This window comes from Apodemus sylvaticus, chromosome 5 (genome assembly GCF_947179515.1).
Source record: "Apodemus sylvaticus chromosome 5, mApoSyl1.1, whole genome shotgun sequence".
NCBI classification, from domain to species: Eukaryota; Metazoa; Chordata; class Mammalia; order Rodentia; family Muridae; genus Apodemus; species Apodemus sylvaticus.
Genome location: NC_067476.1, coordinates 8,371,381 through 8,395,093, shown reverse-complemented (window position 1 = coordinate 8,395,093; position 23,713 = coordinate 8,371,381). Strand labels below are relative to the sequence as shown.

General features: G+C 46.8%; 1 protein-coding gene across 2 annotated transcripts in view; it reads right to left on the bottom strand.

The window, feature by feature from the left end:
* The window catches only part of Med27 (mediator complex subunit 27), a 177,058-nt gene extending 155,427 nt beyond the window's left edge, over positions 1–21,631 (bottom strand). For both annotated transcript variants that reach the window (XM_052182015.1, XM_052182016.1), the window contains exons 1-2: positions 21,404–21,631; positions 18,548–18,692 (exon numbers count right to left, since the gene is read on the bottom strand). In XM_052182015.1, the coding sequence (XP_052037975.1) occupies positions 18,548–18,692; positions 21,404–21,606 (348 nt within the window). In that variant the 5' untranslated portion in view covers positions 21,607–21,631. The remainder of the gene's footprint in view (positions 1–18,547; positions 18,693–21,403) is intronic.
* Between the last annotated feature and the right edge of the window lie 2,082 nt (positions 21,632–23,713).

The following is a 23,713-nucleotide window of genomic DNA, read 5'->3' as shown; positions in this document are numbered from 1 at the left end:
CTCTCCCTATATTACAGTCTAGAAGACACTACATTTTACACATGAAAACACAGGGATAGAGACGGTAAAGGACAAACCTGAACAGTAAGCAGCAGAAGCAAACTACAGACCCACTGGCGTACCTAAACACAGAGCCAGACTTGTAGCTCCAAGGCTGTGTTCCCAGCCCCTCACTGTTCTGCCTCATCAACTCTTCTTCAAAGAAAAATAGCCAAGTCTCATTAGCTGAATTTACAGTTGGCCAAAGTGTGTGGGTGAAGCAAGGTCTAGCAGACAGCTCCTGGGTGATACCTAGGCACACTGCTTCTTATTTTAGTATACATACATAATCTATTAGCAAATACATGTGTGTATATAATTAATACATGACAATAGTTCCTTTTTAAAGCAAAAATATTTTTAAAAAATTAATTTTAAAAGATAGCAAGTAATCAGAAATAAAGATGTAGAAATATAGCAAAAAAAGGAACATTCTCTCATCTTCTCCCCTAACCCTCCACATCAAACACAGACAGCCCGTCCCTAGTCTTCTTTTGGGTGGACTCAGCAGTATCTCCCCCATAAAGAGTCTACAATGCCCTTCCTTTGACCTTCAGCCCGGCACCCCTAGACATGCACTCCTCTCGGTGTACTGGAAGTGCTATGACAAGACCTGGTTCCCCAAAGTCCAGCAAGTGGCTCTGGGCATAATGGTCCAAAATGACCATGTCAGCGCTCCCTAAGCATTCTTAGGGAACATTTCTACCACAGAATGAGAAGAGGCACAAAACATGTGTGCCTATAATGTGTGTGTGTGTGTGTGTATGTGTGTGTGTGTGTGTGTGTGTTTGTGTGTCCAGGTTGTGCTTGTGGTGTAGGCATGTGTGCATGCATGTGTGTATTTGTGTGTGTGATCCCTGTGTGTATACCTATGACAAGCCATGCTTGCCATGTTCCTCACTTACTTTCCCACTCTGTTCTTTAAATAGCACTGCTCCCTCAGACCCGAGCTCATCACACTGGCCAGGACAGTTGGCCAGCAAGTCCCTGAGATCCTTCTGTCTCCACCCACTGGTGCTGGGGATAGAAACACATGCTGCTGCACCTAGCATTGTATATACAGGCGGAGGATCGGAACTCAGGTCCTCATGTTTGCAAAACAATCACGTTACCCACTGTACCATGTCCCCAGACCTATCCATATACTTCTTAAAACAAAAGACTAGAGCAGAAATCATCACCAAGCTACAAGACCTAAGAATTCTTTTCACTTTGACACTCATCAGGTTTTACTGCTAATCCTACAGTCCTAAGTGGTGATAGAGTTTTCCTAAGTCCTCCACAATATGCCCAGCCTCCTGTGAGCACTTTATAAACAAAATACAGTAATTAACCTTGGGACCATTGGAAACCACATGTACAAACAGACTAAATTAATATTTACAAGATCAAACAGGATAGCAGAGACGATTAGATCAAGAAGGATTTAGATGTGGGTCAACTCATACTGCCAACCACAAATGAAATCTGCTATTAAGATGCCTCAGACTCACTAAAGCACAGATAAGCCGCTTCCAAGACAGAGCATTACGAAGGGGGACGCCATTTAGCCTAACATCAGCACAGAGAAGACGCCCCACTACCAACCCCTTACTGGAGCCAACAGAGCAGCCAAGGCCATTAGATCTGCAGACAATGCAAAACCTCCTATTAGTCAAACCCCAGTACAGACCACTCATACTGAATGATGGTGCTGAGGACAGCAACTGGTTACTGAGCCCTGACTATGTCCCAAGTGCCCTCTAACAATTCCATGAATCGGTAAGGTGGTTAACCCCATTTTTCAGATAAGGAAGCAAAAAGAGAGGAAATCACGTGGACCAGGACATCCAGGAAGGGAACAGCACTACCAGAGGCTAAGCCTGGCACCCGGGTCCACAGGCTTGATCATCATGCCTGCGCTGTGCTCCAAGTCTATATTCTCAGATAAAACTGACAGCATTTCTTCACGTTCCCACCACAATTACCAGGGCATACTGTTTACCTCACGCCTTTGATAAGGTAACCTCATTAGGGAGAACAAGTGCCAGCATTTTTCACACCTCCTTACTCCGTCTCTAACAAACACTGCGCAGGTAGGCAAGATGCAATAATAAATCTTTCCGCATCTGCACAGTCCCCAGTTGGTGCCGTCCTAACAGGAAAATGTTAGATTAGAGCTTTAAAACAAAGGTTGACACCTGGCTAATAATTATGTTACAGCCAATCTCCCGTTCCAACAAGAAAGGAGAGCGCTGGTCAGATGACTACCAATCCTCTCTTTAAAACTAGAATCAAAAGATCCTTCACTGGGCCCACAGAACTGTAAAATGAATTATTTTAATGTAAGTGTAAACAGTGAATTAACCCAGTATCTGCACTTCTTTACCTTTGTTAGTCCCCAATAACCACACAGAGAAACCAAGATTTATTTCGAGCTGTACCTCGCCATCTAATCTGTCTACCTCGCAGCCGAGATTCCGAATACTACCAGCAGTTAGGGCTTCAGGCACTTCTTCTCACAGTGTGTTCTCGGACTCTCTCCACCTGGAGGTGGTAGCCCATCTGAATCTCTCTCCCTGTTTCTCTCTTTCTCCTCAACTAAGATGAAGAGGTGTGGCCTCAGAAGCACAGGGAAACCTCGTTCCACCACGACAGAAAGAAAAGCCAACAGAGACACAATGAAACAGGGACAAGGGACCATGAGGTTCAAGAGGCCAAGACCCACATTGCAGTTGCCATTAGGAGTCCTACATGGCCTTCCCTTCAGTTCCATAAATGCCCAATAAATGTAACCCTCATTAACAGAACCTAGACATATGCAAAGGTGAGCCTCAGACTGCATGTCTGATGTAATCCTCAGTCACCCAAGTCCATCAGGATCAGAGGGCTGCTGCCTGTCTGGGGAGAGGAGGCCGGCATACACAGGCCAGGCCTCCACCATAGTGCTGCCTGGTTTTAGGCTTCTGGTCTTTGTCTTCCCTGACCCTCTGCATCCTCAGTTGACAAACCAACTGGGGGTGCCATGCTCAAAGGACTTGATTCATAAGTCCTTAGGGAACAAAAGTCAAACACAAGAGTGGAAAATTCGCCTTACTGTTACCAATTACTTCCCTGGAAATTTGCACCCGGAGTCACCACACCCAAAGGTGTGGAGGTCCAGGAGAGTCCACAGTTGGCATGGACCACACTCGTATGGTGATCCAGGAGTCTCTTACACCTGCAGCCAGCTTTTTCCTGCTGAAGTAACCAGGAGTAACTTAGATGGGTCCTCACTCAGTCTTACTTATGCTTGCATAACTATAGGCCAATGAGAAGGATAGATTTCGTTTCCTAGAAACCAAACCAGCAAGTGACCGGCAAATTTAGGCAGAACAGGGCTTTTCCAGCAGGTGGTCCTAAATCAACAGACTTCCCAAGTTTTTTCCCTCAGACTCACATTGTCACCACCTCCCTTTTCTCAGCATCTTCCTTGATGACAGCAATGGAGACTGGGCTCAAGAGAATTGTCCTGGGGAGAAAACCAGCCGCAATAACAAGCTTTTCCTGATCACATTAGAGGCTGTTGTGAGTTTCTTGCTATGAGTGCTGGGAACTGAACTTGAGTCTTCTGGATCCAAGCAAGTGCTCTCGTGATTGCTGAGTCCCAAGAATCTTTTTTAATATCAAGAATTTAAAGTCTTGTACAGAAATGTTATAAGGAAAAACCTATGAAGCCAAGTGAAAACATGCTGAATATGTTCATTTCAAAGTCAGACATGACACAGGGCCACAGGCACCTCCGTCTTTTTCATTTTCTCAAGCAGAGTCTGGGGGTGGGGAGGAAGAACTGGTCTCCCTCTTCCTACCTTCAAAAGCAAGGCTCATTGCTCTTTTCTCTGTAATCTGGGAGTTCAACTGAAGGTCACTGAAGAACAACAGCAAAAATGCCTACATCTTCACAGTTTCAGTGAAACTGCCTGAAAAGCTAAGATTGCATAGCCAACCCCCATCATCAATAAGTCATAATTCACTTATCCTAAAACCTGACATCGCGATGTCTCCCACCATCAGGGGTCTGAGAATTATCTGACAGTGTTTTGCTTTCTCTGGTGGTTTCACAGCAGCACAGAAAAGAACGGCATGCCTTATAATCAGCAAAAGCAGTCAATAAGACAGAACCAACTTTGTGGGTACCCCCCACGTGCTACTCACAGCCCCTCCCCATGCTCACAAAGAACATAGGAACCTGCTCCAGCCCCATTCTGAAAATCCCACTTGACTCAAATATTGAAGCAGCAGCAGCCAGCTACAAAACCTTACTGCTGAGAGAAAATGGAATTGAACTCACAGACAAAGATAAAAGAGCCAGTTCTCTGCCCGAGAGATATGACAAACGGGATCAGAATCCAAACCAGTGCTTTGCTTTTCTCAAAAGCTTTTAACTCAAACTAGAGTATTCACTTCGGAGAGTCCAGTGTCTTGGGGAGGACGAAAGAATAAGAAACACTCTCACAAAGACCATGGGCCAGCATGGGGCTCGGGAGGGGAGACAAGCTTCCAGTTTAAACAGTAATTTGTGCATAATTATCCTTGCAGGTTGATACAAGATAGTTAGATTAAATAAATTAATCAAAGTACAAATTGTGCTGGCAAACTCCAGTGCCTAGCATCTCCTAAGGCCAATCTGCCAGCCGCTCCGAGGCCATGTCTCACAGTCCCCAAATCAGAGCTGACAGCTAATGGGTGGAAGAAACGCAGTACTTCTGGAACCTGAGAGGCAATCTGAGGGGCAGACCCAGGGAGGGCCCTGCTGAGCCGTGACAATAGAAACTTTAAACACAAGATCCATTACAGCCAGCACACTCACAGCCATTTGCAAGCACATGACTGACGGAAATAAATCCTCCAGAAACAGCTGTTAATATACGGTGGCCAACACAGCCTGTCTGTCATATGGTGTTCCTGGGACACCTGATTTCCCACGGCCTACCTCCTTGCTCCTACTGTGGGTAACACAGGTCAACACTCTTAGCATGGACATCCAGGAACTCCTCTCTCATCACTGCACTGGTAAGAGCTCACATCCCATTCTTTACCAGTGTTAGCTCCTGGAATCATCACCAGGCCCTGACACAGTAAGAACCATGATGCCCCTACTTAAAGATGTGGAAGCTGGTCAGCACCACACAGCCTACCCTGGGTCACCCGTTGAACTTGCTCGCCTTGCTGGGCTACCTGAGGAACTAGAAACGAAGTCCATTTTCAAGGTAAAAAACCACTGACAAAAGCAGTTAAAATATTGTTCTCTACTGGTTTTGTTTTTTTTTTTTTTCTTTTTTGCCATCACTTGATTAGTGTAAGAATATACATGGTATGAGGAGGAATCAGGTCTCTGCCATGAAGCCAGACTGTAGGGCATGATCTTGCAACACTACGTCCAGCTCCGGGAGGTCTTCTTCTGCTACCGGCCAGGAGAACATGTGGGGAAAGCCCTGCACACTGCTGGGGGGTGGGGTGGGGGGTGCATGCCCCTGCTCCTGAAGCCTTCATTTGGTGCTTGCTGAGTGTCATGCACTCTGCCAATCATGTATTGCTCGAGATTCCAACTTCAGCATTTTGAAACATTCCTTTTTCCAGAGAAAAATATACTAAAGTGTCACTTCTCCTAACAGCTGTTGATACTGTGGCCATCCTCATCAACTAAATGACAACACCAGACCCATTCTGACACACAACCATTCCTGTAGCATTAAGAGGCATTTTAGATAAAAAGAGAAAATGGGTGCAAAGCAGCCTGGGTGGACACAGGGTGAGCCCCAACTCTGGAAGTAAATTCTCAATAGAGAGAGGAAGGCAGGCCCAAGAAGCCGAGGCCATCTTACTGCAGCATACTCTGCTGCTCTATCCTGAGGCTACAGCAGGGTCTTAGGCCGCCCAGTGGGAGCCAGAAGGGATGCATTGATGGAACAGGAACAGGGGCCATGGCTACATTTACAGTTTTGTTTGGGATGTAAGGTTTTTTTACATTTATGCTGATAGTATTTGTCACACTGTGTGTGTGTGTGTGTGTGTGTGTGTGTGTACATACCTATGGAAGCCAAGAAACAACTTTAGATGTCATGTGTCACTCCTTCAGGAGAGTCCCAGTACAGAGGTCAGTTACTTGCTAAGACCCTCAACTTAATGTATCTGCAGCTCACTGCAATAGAGAGCTGCTGCCTCTCTAGTGAGGTGGGGTCTGTGGCTGTTCTACCCATGACAGTCAAGGCAATCCTGACCACACCCAAGCCTAGGCTGGACCACTGCTCCCACATTACCTACAGGGAAAACAGCCTCAGCAGTGAGAAGCAACTCAGCTCTTCCAAATATCAGCCTCCCCTGCCAGTCTCACTAAGAGGGTTAGCACACTGCCATAGGCAAGTTACTTTCTGTAAGATGAGGAACGATATACTTGACCGCTGAGCCCCTGAGGTCTCATGCTCCACTGAAGAAGCATAGTCCCTGAGTTTTCTTGAAAATACATCAGGGTAAGGCTCAGTCATCAAGTGTCTATTGGATGCTAGGTATCCAAAGGTGACCCACACTTCTAACCCTGGAGAAAGGGGCACAACTGGACATCCCATGATACAGTGTGATCAGAGCAGCCACATGAAGGCTAAAGGACAAGGACATGTGAAACTAAAACTGCTTCACCTCTACAGGACAAGAGTGAGGGGTATATGCACGAAGCCACAGGCATCCCAGGCAGAGGGGTGGTCAGCAGCTCAGCACAGTCATGGCTTTAGCTTCCAGTTTGCCAAAGCCTGCTAATCAGTTCTATTTAGTGTCAAGTCAGCAAGAAGAAGCCCAGCCCAGCACCGGCCAGTGCTGGCCAGCAATGGTAGGAACTGAACCCCCAGCAACAAGCCTCCCCAAGCCCCGGGCACTGCAGTGAGCTGTGCCTCCCAAATAAATGAGTAACTGCAGCAAAGGAATGCCCACATTGGGAGAAAGGTCAAGTGCAAGACCCAGAGCCAAAGGATAGCGCAGTGAGCATGGGGCAAAACCAGGCGTACCTCACCTCCCCAATCTGGCAGAACCCTGAGCCCAGCCTCAGGAAGCCTGGAGGAGCCCCGAGGGCAGGAATGGCATGAGAGGGGTGGAGAAGGTGCTTGCTCCCACATGCACACCTCCTCCATGCACACAGCTCGTCTCTAATGAGCACAAGGAAATCAGCAAAAGGTCAAGGTGAGGGAAAGATACAGTCTAAAGGGAGAGAGCAGGGTGGGCTTGAGTTTAACTTGGTTCCTACACTCAAGAGTGGGAGCCAACAGCAACAAGTACTTGAAATGTCACTGAGCCCTGGACTGGGGTGGAGACACTGGAAACTGCACAGCAGACAGAGATCAGAACAGCTCTGGGAGATCGATCAGTCCACTGATAGTCCAGCACACTAGGCCCTAAGGGCTTCAGCAACTGCCCAAAGCAGAACCCGGCTTTGTCTTATGATCAAACAGGTGGTTAAGCCACCAGAGTGGGATAAAAGCAGCAGTGGACAAAAGGGGGCACCTACTGGATTCATAGCAGGCTTTCAGAAAGGAGCAGCAAGAGAAACTGAGGTGCCTAAGACTTTTCCATGGGAAGAGATGAGGCGTGAGATGGAGGAGCATGTGCAAAGGCCCTGGGGAGACTGCATTCATTTCAGAAGATCAAAGTGGCCAAAGAGAGGCAGGCAAGCTCGAACCCAGAGCTGGGCATTGCAGAATGTGCACACCATGGGACACTGTGTCTGGTCTTGCTTTAAACACTCCAGTCCTGCTGGGGCATGGTGCATGTTAGTAATTCTAACATTCAAAAGGCAGGGAAAACTAGGAAATTGTGTCCAGGCCTACCCCTTCACTGAAAAGAAAAGCACTCAGGGAGAGGTGAATAAAACAGGACTGTAGAAGGTCCTGAAATGATCAAGCTAGGCATACAGATTATTCTAGTATGCTTTTTCTGCTGCTGTGCTAAAATACCTACTAAAAGCAACTTGGGAAGGGAGCCTTTATTTGACTTTCAGGTTATGTTCATCATCTAAGCAGGAACTCAAGACAGGAGCCTGAAGCAGAAACCACAGACAAAGGCTACTTCTGGCCCTGCTTCCTCTAGGTTGCTCAACTACCTTAGTCAGTCAGTTAGCTAGTTAGTTTGTTTGTTTGAAGATAGGGTTTCTCTATGTATTCAGGACTCTCATAGAACCTGATTTGTAGACCAAGGTGACCTTGAAGTAAGAGATCCATCTGCCTCTGCCTTACAAGTGCTAGGATTAAAGGCATGAACCGACCACCATGGCCAGCTTCAACTACCTTTTGTATATAGCCCAGGCCCACCTACCTAGGAATGCTACTGCCCACAGTGGGCTAGGCACTCATAGATCAATTATTAATACAAAAAAAAAAAAGCAAAAAGCTCCACAGTCATGCCCTCAGACCGATATGATGGAGGCAGTGTTCAATTAAAGTTCCCTTTTCCTTTCCAGGTAGGTCAAATTGTCAACTGAAGCTAACTATGACAAGAGTTTCATAATTCTTATTTCTATGTCTCTTGAAATTTCCCATAATAAAACCTTTTTATTTTATATTCTGCAGGAAGGACTACAGAGGATATTAGGGAACCAGTGTGTGCCAGGCCATGCCAAGGCCCACCTGGAGACCATGGATAGAAGCAGACTCAACCTGTGCCACATACCACAAGTCATCATCATGGCAATAGTAACAGGCAGGACTGCCAGGACCATTTCATAGAAACTGAGGCGGGGTAACACAGTGAGATTCATGCACACTGGTGCTAGAATGCTCTGCACAAAGAGATGGGGATCGCTGGAAAGTGGCAGATAACATGCCTTGCAATCGGAAGATAGAAGTTCACTAGACAGGAGAAGCCTGTGAGAAAACTGAGTAGCAGCAGCCAGAGCGAGGGTGGCCAAGATGGGGTGAAGAGCCCAGTCCAGAAAGTCTAGCAGAGCTGGGGACGCAGCTCAGGAGAGACTGCTGGAGCAGCATGCAGTAAGGCCCCAGGTTCCATCCCTCCCAGCACTGCAAAAACAAACGTGTGAGGCAGGGTAAATGGAAGAAAACCACAGGCCTGATACAAGGCTGCAGCTGCCCATGGGTAGGCCAGCCCTCCAAGTCACAGAAACCACGGGGAGTAGTAGCACACTGACTCTAACAAGTAACTGTTTTCACAAACTACAACTAATCAGAATGTTAAACTGTGGACTGGCCTTGGGCTAAAAATCATTTACAGTATGGGGTATCACCTGACTCTTATTGGCATTTATACAGGCACACTGCAAGAGCCAAAGCACTGAAGAAGCTTGCTGGGGTAATTTTCCACTGAGCCCTCAAGGGTTGCCACAGTCAGACACTTGGAGCACGGACACAGTTCTGAGTGCTTCAGAAGTTTCCTAAACAAGTGACCAACAGGAGAGATCCTCTCCAGCCCTCAGGAGGCTTTTCCTCCCTACCCACTGCATGCATCAATGCCACTGAGCCTTTCCAGACAGGGCGGAGGAAACCTTCAGAGCACACCCAGCCCAACCTTTCAAGCAGCCAAGGGAAGACCATCGGAACCATGAGATGGCTCACCACCTAGTCACCACAGATGAGTTTCTCTTACTCTGGTGACAACTCTGAACCAGCAGTTGCCTAGGAGGGCACACAACTCCACTGGTCATAAATGCTAGTGACAAATTGGACATAATCTTTCCAAATCAGCCTCTGTGTTCAAACAAGTGGGCCCTCAGCATTCCTGCAGCTGAAGACCCTGGGAGCAGTCACAATTCCAAATCCTGTGACAGACATCTTACGGAACTTCCAGGAAAGATGAATCCTCTATAGTCACTGAGCATACCTGCCTGCGCCCTTCCCTGTGGCCTTCTCCTCCCTCTCTGTGGCTTCTTCTGAGGAGGCTCTCCCTGCTGGCATGCCTCACAATTCCCAACCCTTTGCCAAACTCCCAATCCCTCACATCACACCCAAGGTTTTACAAGGAAAGAACTAACCCACAGACTAACTTGCACTCTTGTGTGAAGGGTTGCTATCCTTGCTCAGGCACTTCAAAGAACTTCAGAGTCAACACCATTGTCAGTGGTGGGAGGCCTGCTGTCAGAAAGAAAGCAGTGACAGGGAGGCAGAGCATCCTGGGAGTCTCCTCAAAGCTGTTTGTGAACGTGGTACCACCAGCCCTAGTTATTACTCAGAACTCCTAGTCATCTCTGAAACACGCCCAACTTAGGGAACTAAAGAGACAAACAGGAAGGTGAGTCTCATGCTCTCTGGTAATGGGATGTGATGTGAGCCAAGGTGATCACAGCCTAGAGCTTACACATGTAAGTGCACAGTAGTGCTACTGCATGCCACAGGTACACATACACATGCACACTACTGTGTGCTGAACACAGCCACCGTTCATTCAACATTTGCTATGTGTGAGTTAGCTGTGGACAGTTTTTATTTTTATTTTGCTATCAGAACATGAAAGCCAGGGCCCCTCACATGCTAAAACAGATGATCTACTACCAAGCTACACCCAGACCAACAGCCAAGGAAGGCATTCTACAAACATTATTTCTACTTCACCGACATTAGGATAGAAACCTTAGTTCTAACCTCATTTCTGTCAGGACACCCCCCACCCAGGAAGAAGTTTACAGCTTCGACAAGGCGCTCGGTGAGCAGAGAGCTAGGTCAGAACCCAGGCAGCCTGACTGGAGAGCAAGCAGCCAGGTCTGCACAGGTCCAGCCTCAGGAAAGTGTAGCACCGGCCAGCAGGCTGCCTTCATGCCAGGGTTTCCTGACTACTCTTTTTTCTATTCTGCCTCCCACGGAAGGGGAGGTGCCAGGGCTGAGGCTAATGTGCAGTAGATGCCAGCCAGCCCCCCACTGCCAGCATGGTTCACTGTGTGAGCAGGTGCTCTGAATACCAGGTTAGGGAGAAAGCACATGTAAGAATGGTTCCTAGTCCCTTTCCTAGAACAGTACCAAGTCCCACAGTAACAAATACCTAAGTAACTGTCTGACCCATCTCATCTGTAAGAACTCATGCCCACAGGTTTGCACATGTATATGTGCAGGTGTCAGATATATATAAAATGGTCAGGGCCAGGCCTTGTTGCCAGGAAGACTCTAGAACAGAAAAAATTGATAGGTAGTGGTGGGAAGATGGCTGGGTCAGTAAAGTGCTTGGCACAAAAGCATAAGGACCTGTCTGCACTGTCAGTGTCTTAGTTAACCTAAGTATCAATCTGCACAGCTTATTCTCCTGAACGGAGAGGCTCACCTGAGGAATTGCCCAGATCAGACTGTTTTATGTGTAGGTCAGCTTATATATGATTGTCTTGATCATCAGTTGATGTAGGAGTGTTAGGAGCACAAAGGTCTTTGCTCCCACAGACCACCAGGTGTTTTAGTCAGGGTCTCTATTCCTGCACAAACATCACGACCGAGAAGCAAGGTGGGGAGGAAAAGAGTTATTCAGCTTACACTTTCTCACTGCTGTTCATCACCAAAGGAAGTCAGGACTGGAACTCAGATGCAGAGGCCATGGAGGGATGTTTCTTACTGGCTTGCTTCCCCTGGCTTGCTCAGCTTGCTCTCTTATAGAACCCAGGACTACCAGTCCAGGGATGGCACCACCCACAAGGGGCCCTCCCCCTTGATCACTAATTGAAAACTGCCTTACAGCTGGATCTCATGAAGCATTTCCTCAAGGGAGGCTCCTTTCTCTGTGATAACTCCAGCCTGTGTCAAGTTGACACACAAAACCAGCCAGTACATCAGGAAAACCAAATGTTAATCATTTGGGGTTGTCGTCTCCAAGGAGGAAATAAATATCTGTTTTCTAAGCAGAGGACTGGGAGCGGATGCTGTTAATGCCCTGGTGACCTTTGCTAGTTATAGAGCCAGACCAGACCCAAAGCCCCGAAATGTTTATCCCAGACCTGCCCCAGACCTTTCTTTGTAGTTTTATCAGTCAACAGAGCCCATCCTTGGGGGAGATGTCACAAACATTTTATGGCCTGCGGACCACTACACTATTCACAGTCAGAGACCATACCTAGGCCCTTAAGACATCTTCATGGTCATATGCACTGTGAGCTGAGTTTAGATGTAATTATGCTTCCTTGTACCCCAGGATTGTATTATACAAGCAATTTTTTTTTCAAATTATACTGTGTTTAAATGCTTACAATAAACTACCTTGGTGCCAGACTCTCTAGAAGTTTGAACCAGCATTGACTAAATCAGTCTGAACCAAGTTTTCCTTCTTGCCTCTTGTGGTTCATTTCTTTGTTGGCCTTCATGCTTACAGGGCCCCCACATAGGAAGGCCCAGTCTACTGTGGGCAGTACAAGCCCTATGAAGGTGATCCTGAATTGTATACAAAAGATGGCTGGGAATAAGGCAGGGTGAGAGCCAGCCAGCAGCATCCTCCATGGATCCTGCTGTACTTCACTGGCTGTGAAGTGAGTTCCTTGGTCAGAGGCACCGCTGTGGAGAACGATAAGCAGGCCTGCCTTTACTGCCCGACTCAACGTTCAATAGTGATGGTGGTGACGGGAATAGTAAGCAGAATAAAGCCTTTCCTGTCCCAACTATTCTGTCCAGTATTCTATCACAGCAACAGATCCCTGGGGCTCACTGGCCAGCCAACCAGCAAGTCATCAAGTTCCAGACCTCTAGAAGTGTGAGTACACACAAACACACACACACACACACATACACAAAACACAAAATTATTGAGAATTCACAAAGTGGGACCCCTGGAGGTTGGTAGAGTTGACCCTGTTCTTCGCAGGCAGTTTCTGTGATGCTGTCAAAGCAACAGCTGCCACAGAAAAGCTGCATCAGGTTTAGCAGCTCAAATCAGCCTTACTCAGTCTGCCCCAAGGGGCTTCCAGCAAACTGTGTCCCCTCTTAAGCACTGGCTGTGGATCTGGTCCACTAAGAAGGGCATCCTGGGTGACATGGCTCCCAAATGAACCTGCTAAGCTCAGCCAGGAAACGCTTACCACTGTCTACCAACTGACCTCTGTCTGACCTTCCCAAATTACCCTCCTGGAAGTTAGGACCCTTACAAATCCTGGGATATCCTCTCTTCTAACTGTGCAACTGGACTCTCAGAAATGGCTAAAAATGGACATACCAGGTCAAAAATGCAAGCAAGAGAGCCACAACAGGTGATGAGTTTAAAGTCAAAAGTCCTTCCATTCCTTCAGAGGTGGCTTCTGTTTTGTTTTCCGTACGCGATGCTAAGCAAGCACTCTGCTGCTGAGCTCAGCAGACAGAGTAAGCTCACGGGAAGCCTTCACTGGGTGAGTCTGTATTGCATCTCTATTTTGCTTGTTTATCAGGCTCCTTGCAAGGTTCTGGAACAGCCTACAAAGAACAAGATCTCTGTGGTGCCTCCCCTCTGGAATTTACAGTTTACCCTTAAAACAAGACAGGCTTCCTACAGGAAATTTCAGTGTAATACTCTAAAGCAACCCCCAAGCCTGCCAGTTCCAGAATGCAAAATCAGAAAGCACACTTTCAAAGAGAAATGTCAACCTAGACATGGTAAGCCAACGCTTGGGAGGTGGAACCAGGAGGATCACACATTCAAGGCCAGCTTGTACTGAAGGCCTACCTGGCCCCCATGAGACTACGCTACGCACGCACGCACGCACGCACGCACGCCGGCATTGAGATGGATGTGGCAGATGAACATCATAGTAACTTAAAACCATGGAGTAGCTTGAATTCTTGGAAGACAAAAACAACAAAACAAAGTTGTTTTTTATTTTATTTTTTATTCTTAGATAAGGCTTACCACAGAGCCCACTCAGCCTGGAACTCACTATATAGACTAGACATGCCTAGAACTCATAGAGATCAGCCTGTCTCTGCCTTTCAAATACTGGGATTAAAGGCATACACCACCACATCAAGAAGAAAACTTCCTTTTAAAATTAAAACATTAAGCTGGGCGGTGGTGGCGCATGCCTTTAATCCCAGCACTTGGGAGGCAGAAGCAGGTGGATTTCTGAGTTCGAGGCCAGACTAATCTACAAAGTGAGTTCCAGGACAGCCAGGACTACACAGAGAAACCCTGTCTCGGGAAAAAAACAAAACAAAACAAAACAAACAAACAAAAAAACAACAAAAACCCACAAAAATTAAACATTAAGCCAAATATGGCAGCACACACCTTTAATCCCTGAACTGGGGAGGCAGAGGTAGATAGATCTCTGTGAATTTGGGACCAGCCTGGTCTACAAAGAAAGGTCAAGGGCTTTTGGCTATTACAGCAAGAAACAATAACAAAATCAAAAACTTAAAGATGTTAGAAAACAGGAAAATGGAGAGGAAGAGGGAGGAGCAGTGTCTTGCTCTGTCAGTCTCTCCCAACTCGAGTAGTTGCAATCTTTGTCACTCTAGGTATCGCCAAGGAAAGGCAAAGTCGTGGTTGGCTTTTCTAGACAGATATGGTGAGCCCTCCCCTAGTTCTTATCTGTGAGTCTGCAAATTCAACCAACTCCTGGTAGAAAATACTGCTCCTATACTGACGTCTACAGACTTTCCCTGTCATTACCTCCTGCACAGTACAGTGTAACAGCCACAATAGCAAAGGCACTGTGCTCGGTATCACATGACCCAGCAACCATGTGACACACGGGGAGAAGGTGGGCATATAGCTTACGCTTACATCCCAGCCTCTCAGGAGGCTGAGGGAGAAGGATCACTTGGGGGATGCCTGGACAGCACAGCAAGAACCCATCTACAAATGCACAGAAAAAAGGAGGAGAAGGCAATATACTTAGTTACATGCAGATACAGCACTGTTTTACATGAGGGACTTCAGCATCTGTGGACCTCCTAACTTCAGGCACATGAGCTCCTGGGATCAAACCCCACTGTGACCAGGGAGGGCTTTATACAAAGCAGCCTTCTGTCACAAGAGTGAAAAGCATCAATGCCTGAAATTCAAAGCCTGGTTGGTGACAGGTTGGAATCCTCAGAAAGGGACCTTCAGGATAAGCTCGGTCTCCCTCATGCCTAAGCATATCAAGTGACAACAGGCTATGCTGACTACTTTACAGCAGGGACAGCAGTGATGCCAATTATTTCCTTGCCCAAATCAAGAGAGCTTGTCACCCGTCTGCAGAACAATTATCTATAGGTGCATCCGAGGAAGAAGCTCAGCTCTTTCTCTGAATCAGCATGGGGAAAGTGCTGCCCACAGCGATTTGACACCATTTCGTTATATTAATCTTTGGATGTGTTATTCTAACAATTATGCCAACTACCATGTAATTAAGACTCCAACTGACTTTACAAAATTTAAGAAACTCCCCCAAAGAAAATAAGTAGTCATTGGACATGCACGAGACCTTTCTATGGCCAACTGCACACAGAGTCCCCACATAATGGGTGGTGTCAAAGCCTTTTCCCGGGTCCTTCCGTTCTCAGCAACAGTGTAGAAAGCTGACATGGGCAAGATACCCAGCTCCCTTCACACGTTACTGCGCACGCTGTTTAAATTTCTTGGATAAAATGATGAATGGACTGTTTTCACAATTAAAATCTCTTTTCATTTACAGAAGCAAGAAAAACACATAATTAATGCTTGGCCTCCTGCACACCAACAGCTGGAGATGAGAACACTGGCTTCTTCCTCAAGGCTACTTCTTGGGTTTATTGAGCAGAGTACATCAGGCACCCTCATGCTGGCTACCTTCTTCTCGTTCTGCTTTTATGGATCCCACAATCCTAAGTCTTTCCCTCAGTGAGGTGTGGAAGAAATGAGTAACAGCCACACTAGACAGCAAGTCCTGCTACAGAGGTAAGGTCCCCTGTAGCCCTTTCCTAAAGTGCCCAGCAGGAGCTGCCCAGCATAGAACATTTGTACAATTCAGAGCCAATCTGCAAAGAGCCTTAGCAGGAGAGAACGCAACAGCTGATTAGTAATGTCCACCCAGAGAAGAGCAAATATTTAAGGCCCACATACCATGTATTTGTCTCCCGTGCCTTTTCATAAACCATGGAAATGCATGCAGACTGAATGGCTTCTTAATTAAAGAAATTATGAACAAAATTACAAAGAGAATTTCTAAGGTGTGACCAAAGCGGAGAGATGCTTTCTAAAGTTGATAATTTAAGCAAAACTGGACCATCAAGTTTCAGGGAAAAAAAACAAAAACAAAAACAACCTCAAACCACAGTCCAGCTAGGAGCTATGACAAGGTCAGTGGACTTCAATGGCTTGGTTCTAACACAAGAGGCTGAATTCTTCTGCCAATGACCCAGGCGACTAATGAGAGACTGCTGTGGCTTTATAAGCGCACATCACCATATGTCGGGGCATCCTCCAAAGCCCCCGACACTGACTAGAGACCTAGATATATAGTTTTTTACATGACAAGCTTCCATGAATGTTTTAACATGTAGCACCTCTGAGGCAGAGGTCCATACACGTATTTACTTTCCTTAACACGCTTTCTCTCCCTGGGACAAAAGCAAGGGCCAGGGATTCCTGTTTCCATAGTCAAAGAAGCTGATTTCCTTAAATTATGAAAGCAGCTTTGTTCAAACGTAAACTGCCATCACTCCAGTGTAAGGCCAGTCACTTCTGTCTCAGCACTCAGGCTTCTTACCCATGCGACACAACAACAGGACCGCCTCAACCAAACATAGGTTTGCATTTTCTGGGAGTCAAATGGGAACAGTTAAGAGTCCAACCATGCATCTGCTTCCACCCACTCACCAGGCAAACTCATGCTCAGATCCCAGGCACACCCCCAAGAAAGCCAGTGTCCATGGGGCAGCCTAGAACCCTGGGCTGCAGCCTCAGCACCTGCAGCAGACACCTGCCACTGTTTCTGCTCTGCTCGGGTATGTTTAAGTGGGGGTTGTCACCTCCCTCCAAGCTTCACTTGTTAGCAGTTTTGTCCCCAACGTGGTGATGATCTGTTAAGAGGAAGAACCTAATAAGAGGTCCTGAGGTCAATTGGGACATGTCCTCACAAGTGGACACCAGCCTCTCTGACCCCTGTCTGACAATGAGATCTGTCCCTCCTACATGCTCACCCACTGCTATGATAGTATCTTCCATAAAGTCCTCACCAGTATGAAGTCAATGCAGCGCCTGTCCAACACCAAGTCCTGAATAAACCACTCTTCTTAGTTAGTCTAATTGAGGTACTTCATTACAATAACGAAACAGACTAATACTCTTTTCTTTTGGGAAAATGGCCCTCTCCAACACCAAGAAGAATCATTCCAGTGAGCCAAGCTGAGACTCCCACCCATGGGTCCTATTAACCCTCCCCAAGGACACCTGCCACACAGAGCCTGACACAGTCACTGGGAGTACTAGAGGCATAAGGATGCACAAACCTGCAGCTGATGGACTACACTTTCTCCTACCAGGAGAGTCTCAGAGTAACCAAAGCCAGCAGGCCCGAGAAGCACCTGAGTGACAGACACAGCAACACACATGAGCTGAGCCTCACGAGCTCAGCTTTGAACCAGGGAGATCTCTGACCACTGTACTGACCAATTCCAACACCAGGGCAGGTTTCTACACCTGGCACCACAGAGTTTGAGGGGAAAGTCTTAAAGGCCAAATCAATATATTCAGAGTTCAAGTTCTTTTAGTCCGCCTGGGACAATCATCTTTCTGAATCTCTAACTCGCTTCAAACCAAAGAATACTAAACTAAGCCTACCACAGAAATTCAAAGGAAAAAAAACCAAAAAACACACACACACACCATAAAAACTCTCAAGGCTCATCTGTCACCAAGACAGATGAGAGGGAGAGAGCCAGGGCAGAGGGTAAAGGGTGGACCCGGAGGAGCGTCCAAGAAAGGCTTCTAAACCTGTTCCTAAAACGTGCCACTTCCTGTCAGCAGGGAAACACACAGCACACAGCAGACAGACAGACAAAACGGACTCGGGTGAACAAACTGCTTCCAGGTTTGTAAGCTGGTGGTTCCTGTGATTCACATGATTGGCCAGTTTTCCTTTCCCAACCTTCCTGAGGGCCCATGGACCTGCCCACTCAACACCGTAAAAACTAGACTCTGTAGCATATGGGTTCAGTTGGAAGTGGAGCATAATCTAACCCATAGCACTCTCCACATACTCTCCCAGCATGACAAAGAAAATCCAACACAAGACCATAAACAATGTGAGCGGCTAAGCCTTTCCATTGCCAGTCTTTAAACTGTAGGAGTCGGGACCTCCTGGTAAGCTGAGAAGGCTAGAACAGATGCACCTTCCTCAGGCAAAACTGCACACAGCCCAGCACACTGTATGTAACACACCACAGCACCTTGTACGCACCATCCAGGGTTCTACAAGTAGCTCTTCATAGTCAATCTCCAGGCTAAGTATACCTGATCTAGGGATTCCTTACAGGAAACCTTAGAATTCTAACTCTACAGCCTGTGCAGATGCAAAAGAAAATGCCTCGCACGCTCTCCGCAGTTGTGGGAGAAGCACCGGGTTTTGCTGTCAGCTCCACCGGCAGCAGCCCCTTACCTTGTTGGACCATTTGTACGCTTGCAGCAGCTGGCTGTAGAGCGGCGTTTTGTCCTGCACGGGATCCAGGCTTAGCAGCCCACTGTTATGAAGAGGGTGGTTCTCAGATGGCTTGCCCACCAGGTTGCTCAAACGTTCCAGTTCGCTAAAAGTCAAGAGAGAAGCTACATAAACCTGAGTCCACTTCACTTCCTCAAGGCCAAGCACACTGCTTAGTCTGACACCATCAGACTTCTCTCAAGAAGAGTTTTGCAAAGGCAAAAACAAAACAAAACAAAACAAAAACCTAGGGACAAACAAGAGAGTGACTAACTGGGGAGTTCTAATCTCAAAAATACCTGTCAAAACCAGTCATGGTGGCCCACACTTTTAATCCCAGAACTGGGGAGTCAGGTGTGATATATCAATGTGAATTTGAGGCCAGCCTGGTCTACACAGGGAGTTCCACTCCAACCAGGGATACACAGTGAGACAAATATCTCCTGCTGTGAATGAATCTGAGCTCTTACATCCCAATATTTTTTTTTGGGGGGGGGGGTTGTTTTTCTTTTTGAAACAGGGTTTCTCTGTGTAGCCCTGGCTGTTCTGGAACTCACTCTGTAAACCAGGCTGGTTTTGAACTCAGAAATCTGCCTGCCCCTGCCTCCCAAGTGCTGGGATTAAAGGCGTGCACCACCACTGCCCAGCCTACATCCCAATTTTTAGAAAACTTAGAGCTTCTTTGTGCCCTTAGGTTTGCTTTCCCTCTGGAATGGCGTGAGACTGTGTAGCCCTGGTTAGCCCTCTCACGCCACTCCAGAGGCAAAACAAACCTAAGGGCACAAAGATACTGTAAGTTCCCTAAAAACTGGGATGTAACAGCTCAGATTCATCCACAGCAGGAGAGGCTGAGCATCTTGTAGAGAGTCTAACACTGCTTCTCATTCAGGATTTTTTTCGGACCCACGTGCAGATCACTCCATTTGGCAAAGCAGCAAGTACCTGAATAAATCATGATTATTTATCATTTCACATTGGGATAGATTTGTGCACAGTGCTTCACAGATGGCAGAGCTTAGCAAAACAAAGAAGAAATATAATAAACAAATGTAATGGAAAGACACCATCAAGGGAGCTGTGTCAATCAAACACACTTCAGCCTAGCAAGAAAACTAGAGAGACGCTTGGAAAGTGAGCAAACGGGGAAATCATGCATTCTGAAGAGGCAGTTCCCAGCAGCCAATGGGACGCTGTGAACCATTCCCATGCTGCATTCAATCTCAAATCTTCAGCCACCCTCTTGACACTACTATACATTTGATAAGACAAAGAAATATCAACATTACTAAAGTTTCTAAAGTGACAAAGGGCTGTGACATCTCATTAGAAAGCAGGGCAGAGGTGACACACTTCTTTAATCCCAGCACCCAGGAGGCAGAGGCAGGGGATCTCTGTGAGTTTGAGGTCAGTCAGCTTGATCTACAAAGAGAGTTCCAGAACAGCCAGAACTATACAGAGAAACTCTGTCTTGGGGGTGGGGGGAAGCCCCCCTGGGGGGAGTCAATGGAGGTGGGGGGAGGGGCATGTCCTCCTCAAGCTGACACTGCACCCAAAAACGTGTGTATGTGTAATTTAAGGAGGGGTGGAATATGGGGGAGGAACGGCACACATCACTTCACTCCTCCTCCTCCAAGCTACTTGACCAATTGAGTGGTGGAGGGAGTCCTGAGTTAGCCCAGTTGTGAAGAACTTGCCTGACACATGGGAGGCCCTGAGTTGGGGCCAGGCACTGTAGAGGAACATGAGATGGAAGAAACTTAACCCAACCTGACCAGAAGTTCTAGGTGACTAGATAATGTTCAATTTCAGAAGTAAAAAGCCCAAGTCCTTACATTCTAACTTCTAAGACAGGAAGAGAACACAAATTCAGGCAAATAAGAAGTGCCTACCAAGTTGGGTGTGGTGGCACACGCCATTAATCCCAGCACTCGGGAGGCAGAGCCAGGCAGATCTCTGTAAGTTTGAGGCCATCCTGGTTTAAAAATAGAGTTCCAGGACAACCAAGACTGTTACCGTGAGAAACCCTGTCTCAAAAAACTAAGTGCCTTCTATGTATGGCATCTGAGAAACGTCCTCTCAGCTAATTTTTAATACACTAATGACATAAAAGAAGGAGTCTTGTGAGGGAAATATGCAGTCCCCAATTATTAAGGGTTAAGCTGATCAAACATGCTTTCCCGTTGTAGTAGACCGAGTCCTCTGAAACGGAACCTAAATAAACCCTTCCTCCTATATATCCTAACAGATGTGAGATGTGTCTCTCACAAGAAAAGAGCTGAACAAAAGAAATGATGGTGACGGGCAGTGCAGAGCAGGTTGGCTTTGGAGGGGAAATGCAGAGGCAAAAGGAAACAGGTAGTGTTTGGGAGTGAGGTGAGATGGAACTGATGAATTACAGGCTCTGAGGATGGGAATTGGAGCTCATAGGATGGAGAGGTACATAACTGGGCCTGGGACAGTGTTTGGGGGCAAGGGGGCTGGCCCGGTGTGATGGAGCCCAAGGAAAAGACCTGGTAAGATCAACGACGTGGAAGTTCCTGAAAAGAGCTAGTTTCCTCATCAGAATTCGACCACTGTAGCGGGAATCAAGGACCACAGATGACAACCAGGACGAAATGGCAAACAGAATGAATACTAGGTAACGGGACGGGAGACAGGGAGTCCCTGAGAGGCTGACAAGGACCCGGGAATAATTGAAAGTGACAGCGGACTGCGGATAAAGAAGAGAGGCCCGTGACTGGGCAGACTGGCGCGGGAATCCGGGCGGGACAGGTGCCAGGAGGGTCCTAGACCCCGATCCCTTCAGCCAGTACCTACTTGAGGTCCCGGTTGACGGAATGCAAGTTGTCCTGGAAGTGAGCGATGAAGGCCTTCTCGCGGCCCTCCAGCGTCTCTTTGTTGCGCATGCCATCCTTAAGGCAGTCGAAGACCCTACTCACGCTAGAGCGTAAAGCCTGGATGGCACTAATAGCCTGCGAAAAGGCCTCCAGGTTCACCCCAACGCTCAGCACGTCCGCCATGTTGCAGCCGTCACAGCCGGCTTTCTAGAACCACAGTCTGAGGGGCGCGCGGCGCTTCCTGATGACGTCGTCCTAGGAGGCTTTTGGGATGTGTAGTTTGCGACGTGGCTCCTATCCAGGAAGCGCCAGCGAACTTGGAAAAACAGCGCCAGTCTGACTAAATGAGATTGTTGACCATAAGGTGTGATCTCCATCTAGGGAAGTCAGGTTGTCCTCGCCTTTAGCTTGATAGTGAATGACAAAGAAATACAGAGGCTCACCGCGTATCCCCAAAATTTGAGCAGTCATAGGAATTTCTCAGAACAACAAAATGTCCCCAGAGTACTTGAATAAAATGAGTACATATTCATAAATAAAGGGGAAGAACTCTCTTACCTATAGAAAAATGTCAACACATAAATGAAGATGGACACGGGCAGTGGTGGCGCACGACTTTAATCCCAGCACTTGGGAGGCAGAGGCAGGCCGATTTCTGAGTTCCAGGCCAGGCTGGTCTACAGAGTGAGTTCCAGGACAGCCAGGGCTACACAGAGAAACCCTGTCTCAAACCAAGGAGGGAGAGAGAGAGAAAGAGGGGGCGGGGGGAAGGAGGAGGAAGAGGAGGAAGAGGAGGAGAGGAAGAGGAGGAAGAGGAGGAAGGAGGAGGAAGGAAGGAAGGAAGGAAGGAAGGAAGGAAGGAAGGAAGGAAGGAAGGAAGAGTGAGTGATACTAGAAAACTGCCACTTGGCAGCCTAAATAATTGATTAAGGTATGAATCAACTGATGTTTTTTTTTTTTAAAGCAAGGTATTCTATATAGTCTCAGAGCGTTTTTCTCTATGAAACTTAATAGGAAACAGAAAACAGTTGGGCTACATGAGGTCCTGTGTCTAAAAAGTAAATTAGTATTAATAATAATAGAAATAGTGGTATACTAATGGTATATGCCCAAAAGAATTGAGAGCAGTGTCCTTTTTTTTTTTTTTTTTTTTGGTTTTTTGTTTGTTTGTTTGTTTGTTTGAATTTGGTTTTTTCAAGACAGTCTTTCTCTGTATAGCCCTGGCTGACCTGGAACTCACTCTGTAGACCAGGCTGGCCTTGAACTCAGAAATCCTCCTTCCTCTGCCTCCCAGAGTGCTGGGATTACAGGCGTGTGCCACCACCGCCCAGCTAAAAGCAGTGTCTTAATGAGATGTTTCTACTTTCATATCCATAGTAACCTCATACACAATAGTCAAGTGTGGAAGGAGCCAGGTATCCACCATCATATAAGCAAATAAGCAAAATATGGTTATATATGATACAAATTGATATATACTGTGAGATCAAAATGAACAATATACCTTTCAAGTTAATGGGAGATCAAAACAGGGAAAATAGACCTTGCAGTTTGGGGGATCTGTTTGCAGTTAAGACAGTTAAGAATAAGTTCGCATTTGTCCTGTGCAGTCTAAAGTTGCTGTTTGTAATTAAAGAATAAGTTGTATTTGTCTCATGTTAAGTCCTTGCAAGTTAGGGTTTTATTTGTAATTGAGAATAAGTTCCTGGGGCTGGAGAGATGGCTCAGTGGTTAAGAGCACTGACTACTCTTCCAGTGGTTCTGAGTTCAATTCCCAGGAACCACATGGTGGCTCACATCTGTCTGTAATTGGATCAGATGCCCTCTTCTGGTGTGCCTGAAGAAGCTACAATGTGCTCACACACATAAAATAAACATAAATCTTAAAAGAAAAAAGAATAAGTTCCTGTTCTTTAGGTAAATCTGCAAAACATGACTTCAAGCTCTACACTAAACTTGCAACCACATTCACATGATGAGCACCCTTCCCCTTGTGCCTCCCTTTCCCTGTATCTTTCTAACAGTGTGTAGCAGTAGTCCCTGTGAATACCGTCTCTCTCCTATGAAAAGGACCTCAAGGGACTGCTCTCTCAAATCCTGACTTCAGGTAAGACAGCTGGCTGGCCACAATAGGTTCACTCCCAAATAGATTGCTTTAACTGGACAATAGTGGATTTGGTCTTTTCTCCTCCAGATTCTCAGGTTTAACGTTACCTTTTTTCCTAAAGGAAGGGGAAATTCTGACACATGCTAATCAGATAATAATTATACTCCTAATAACATCTGCAGA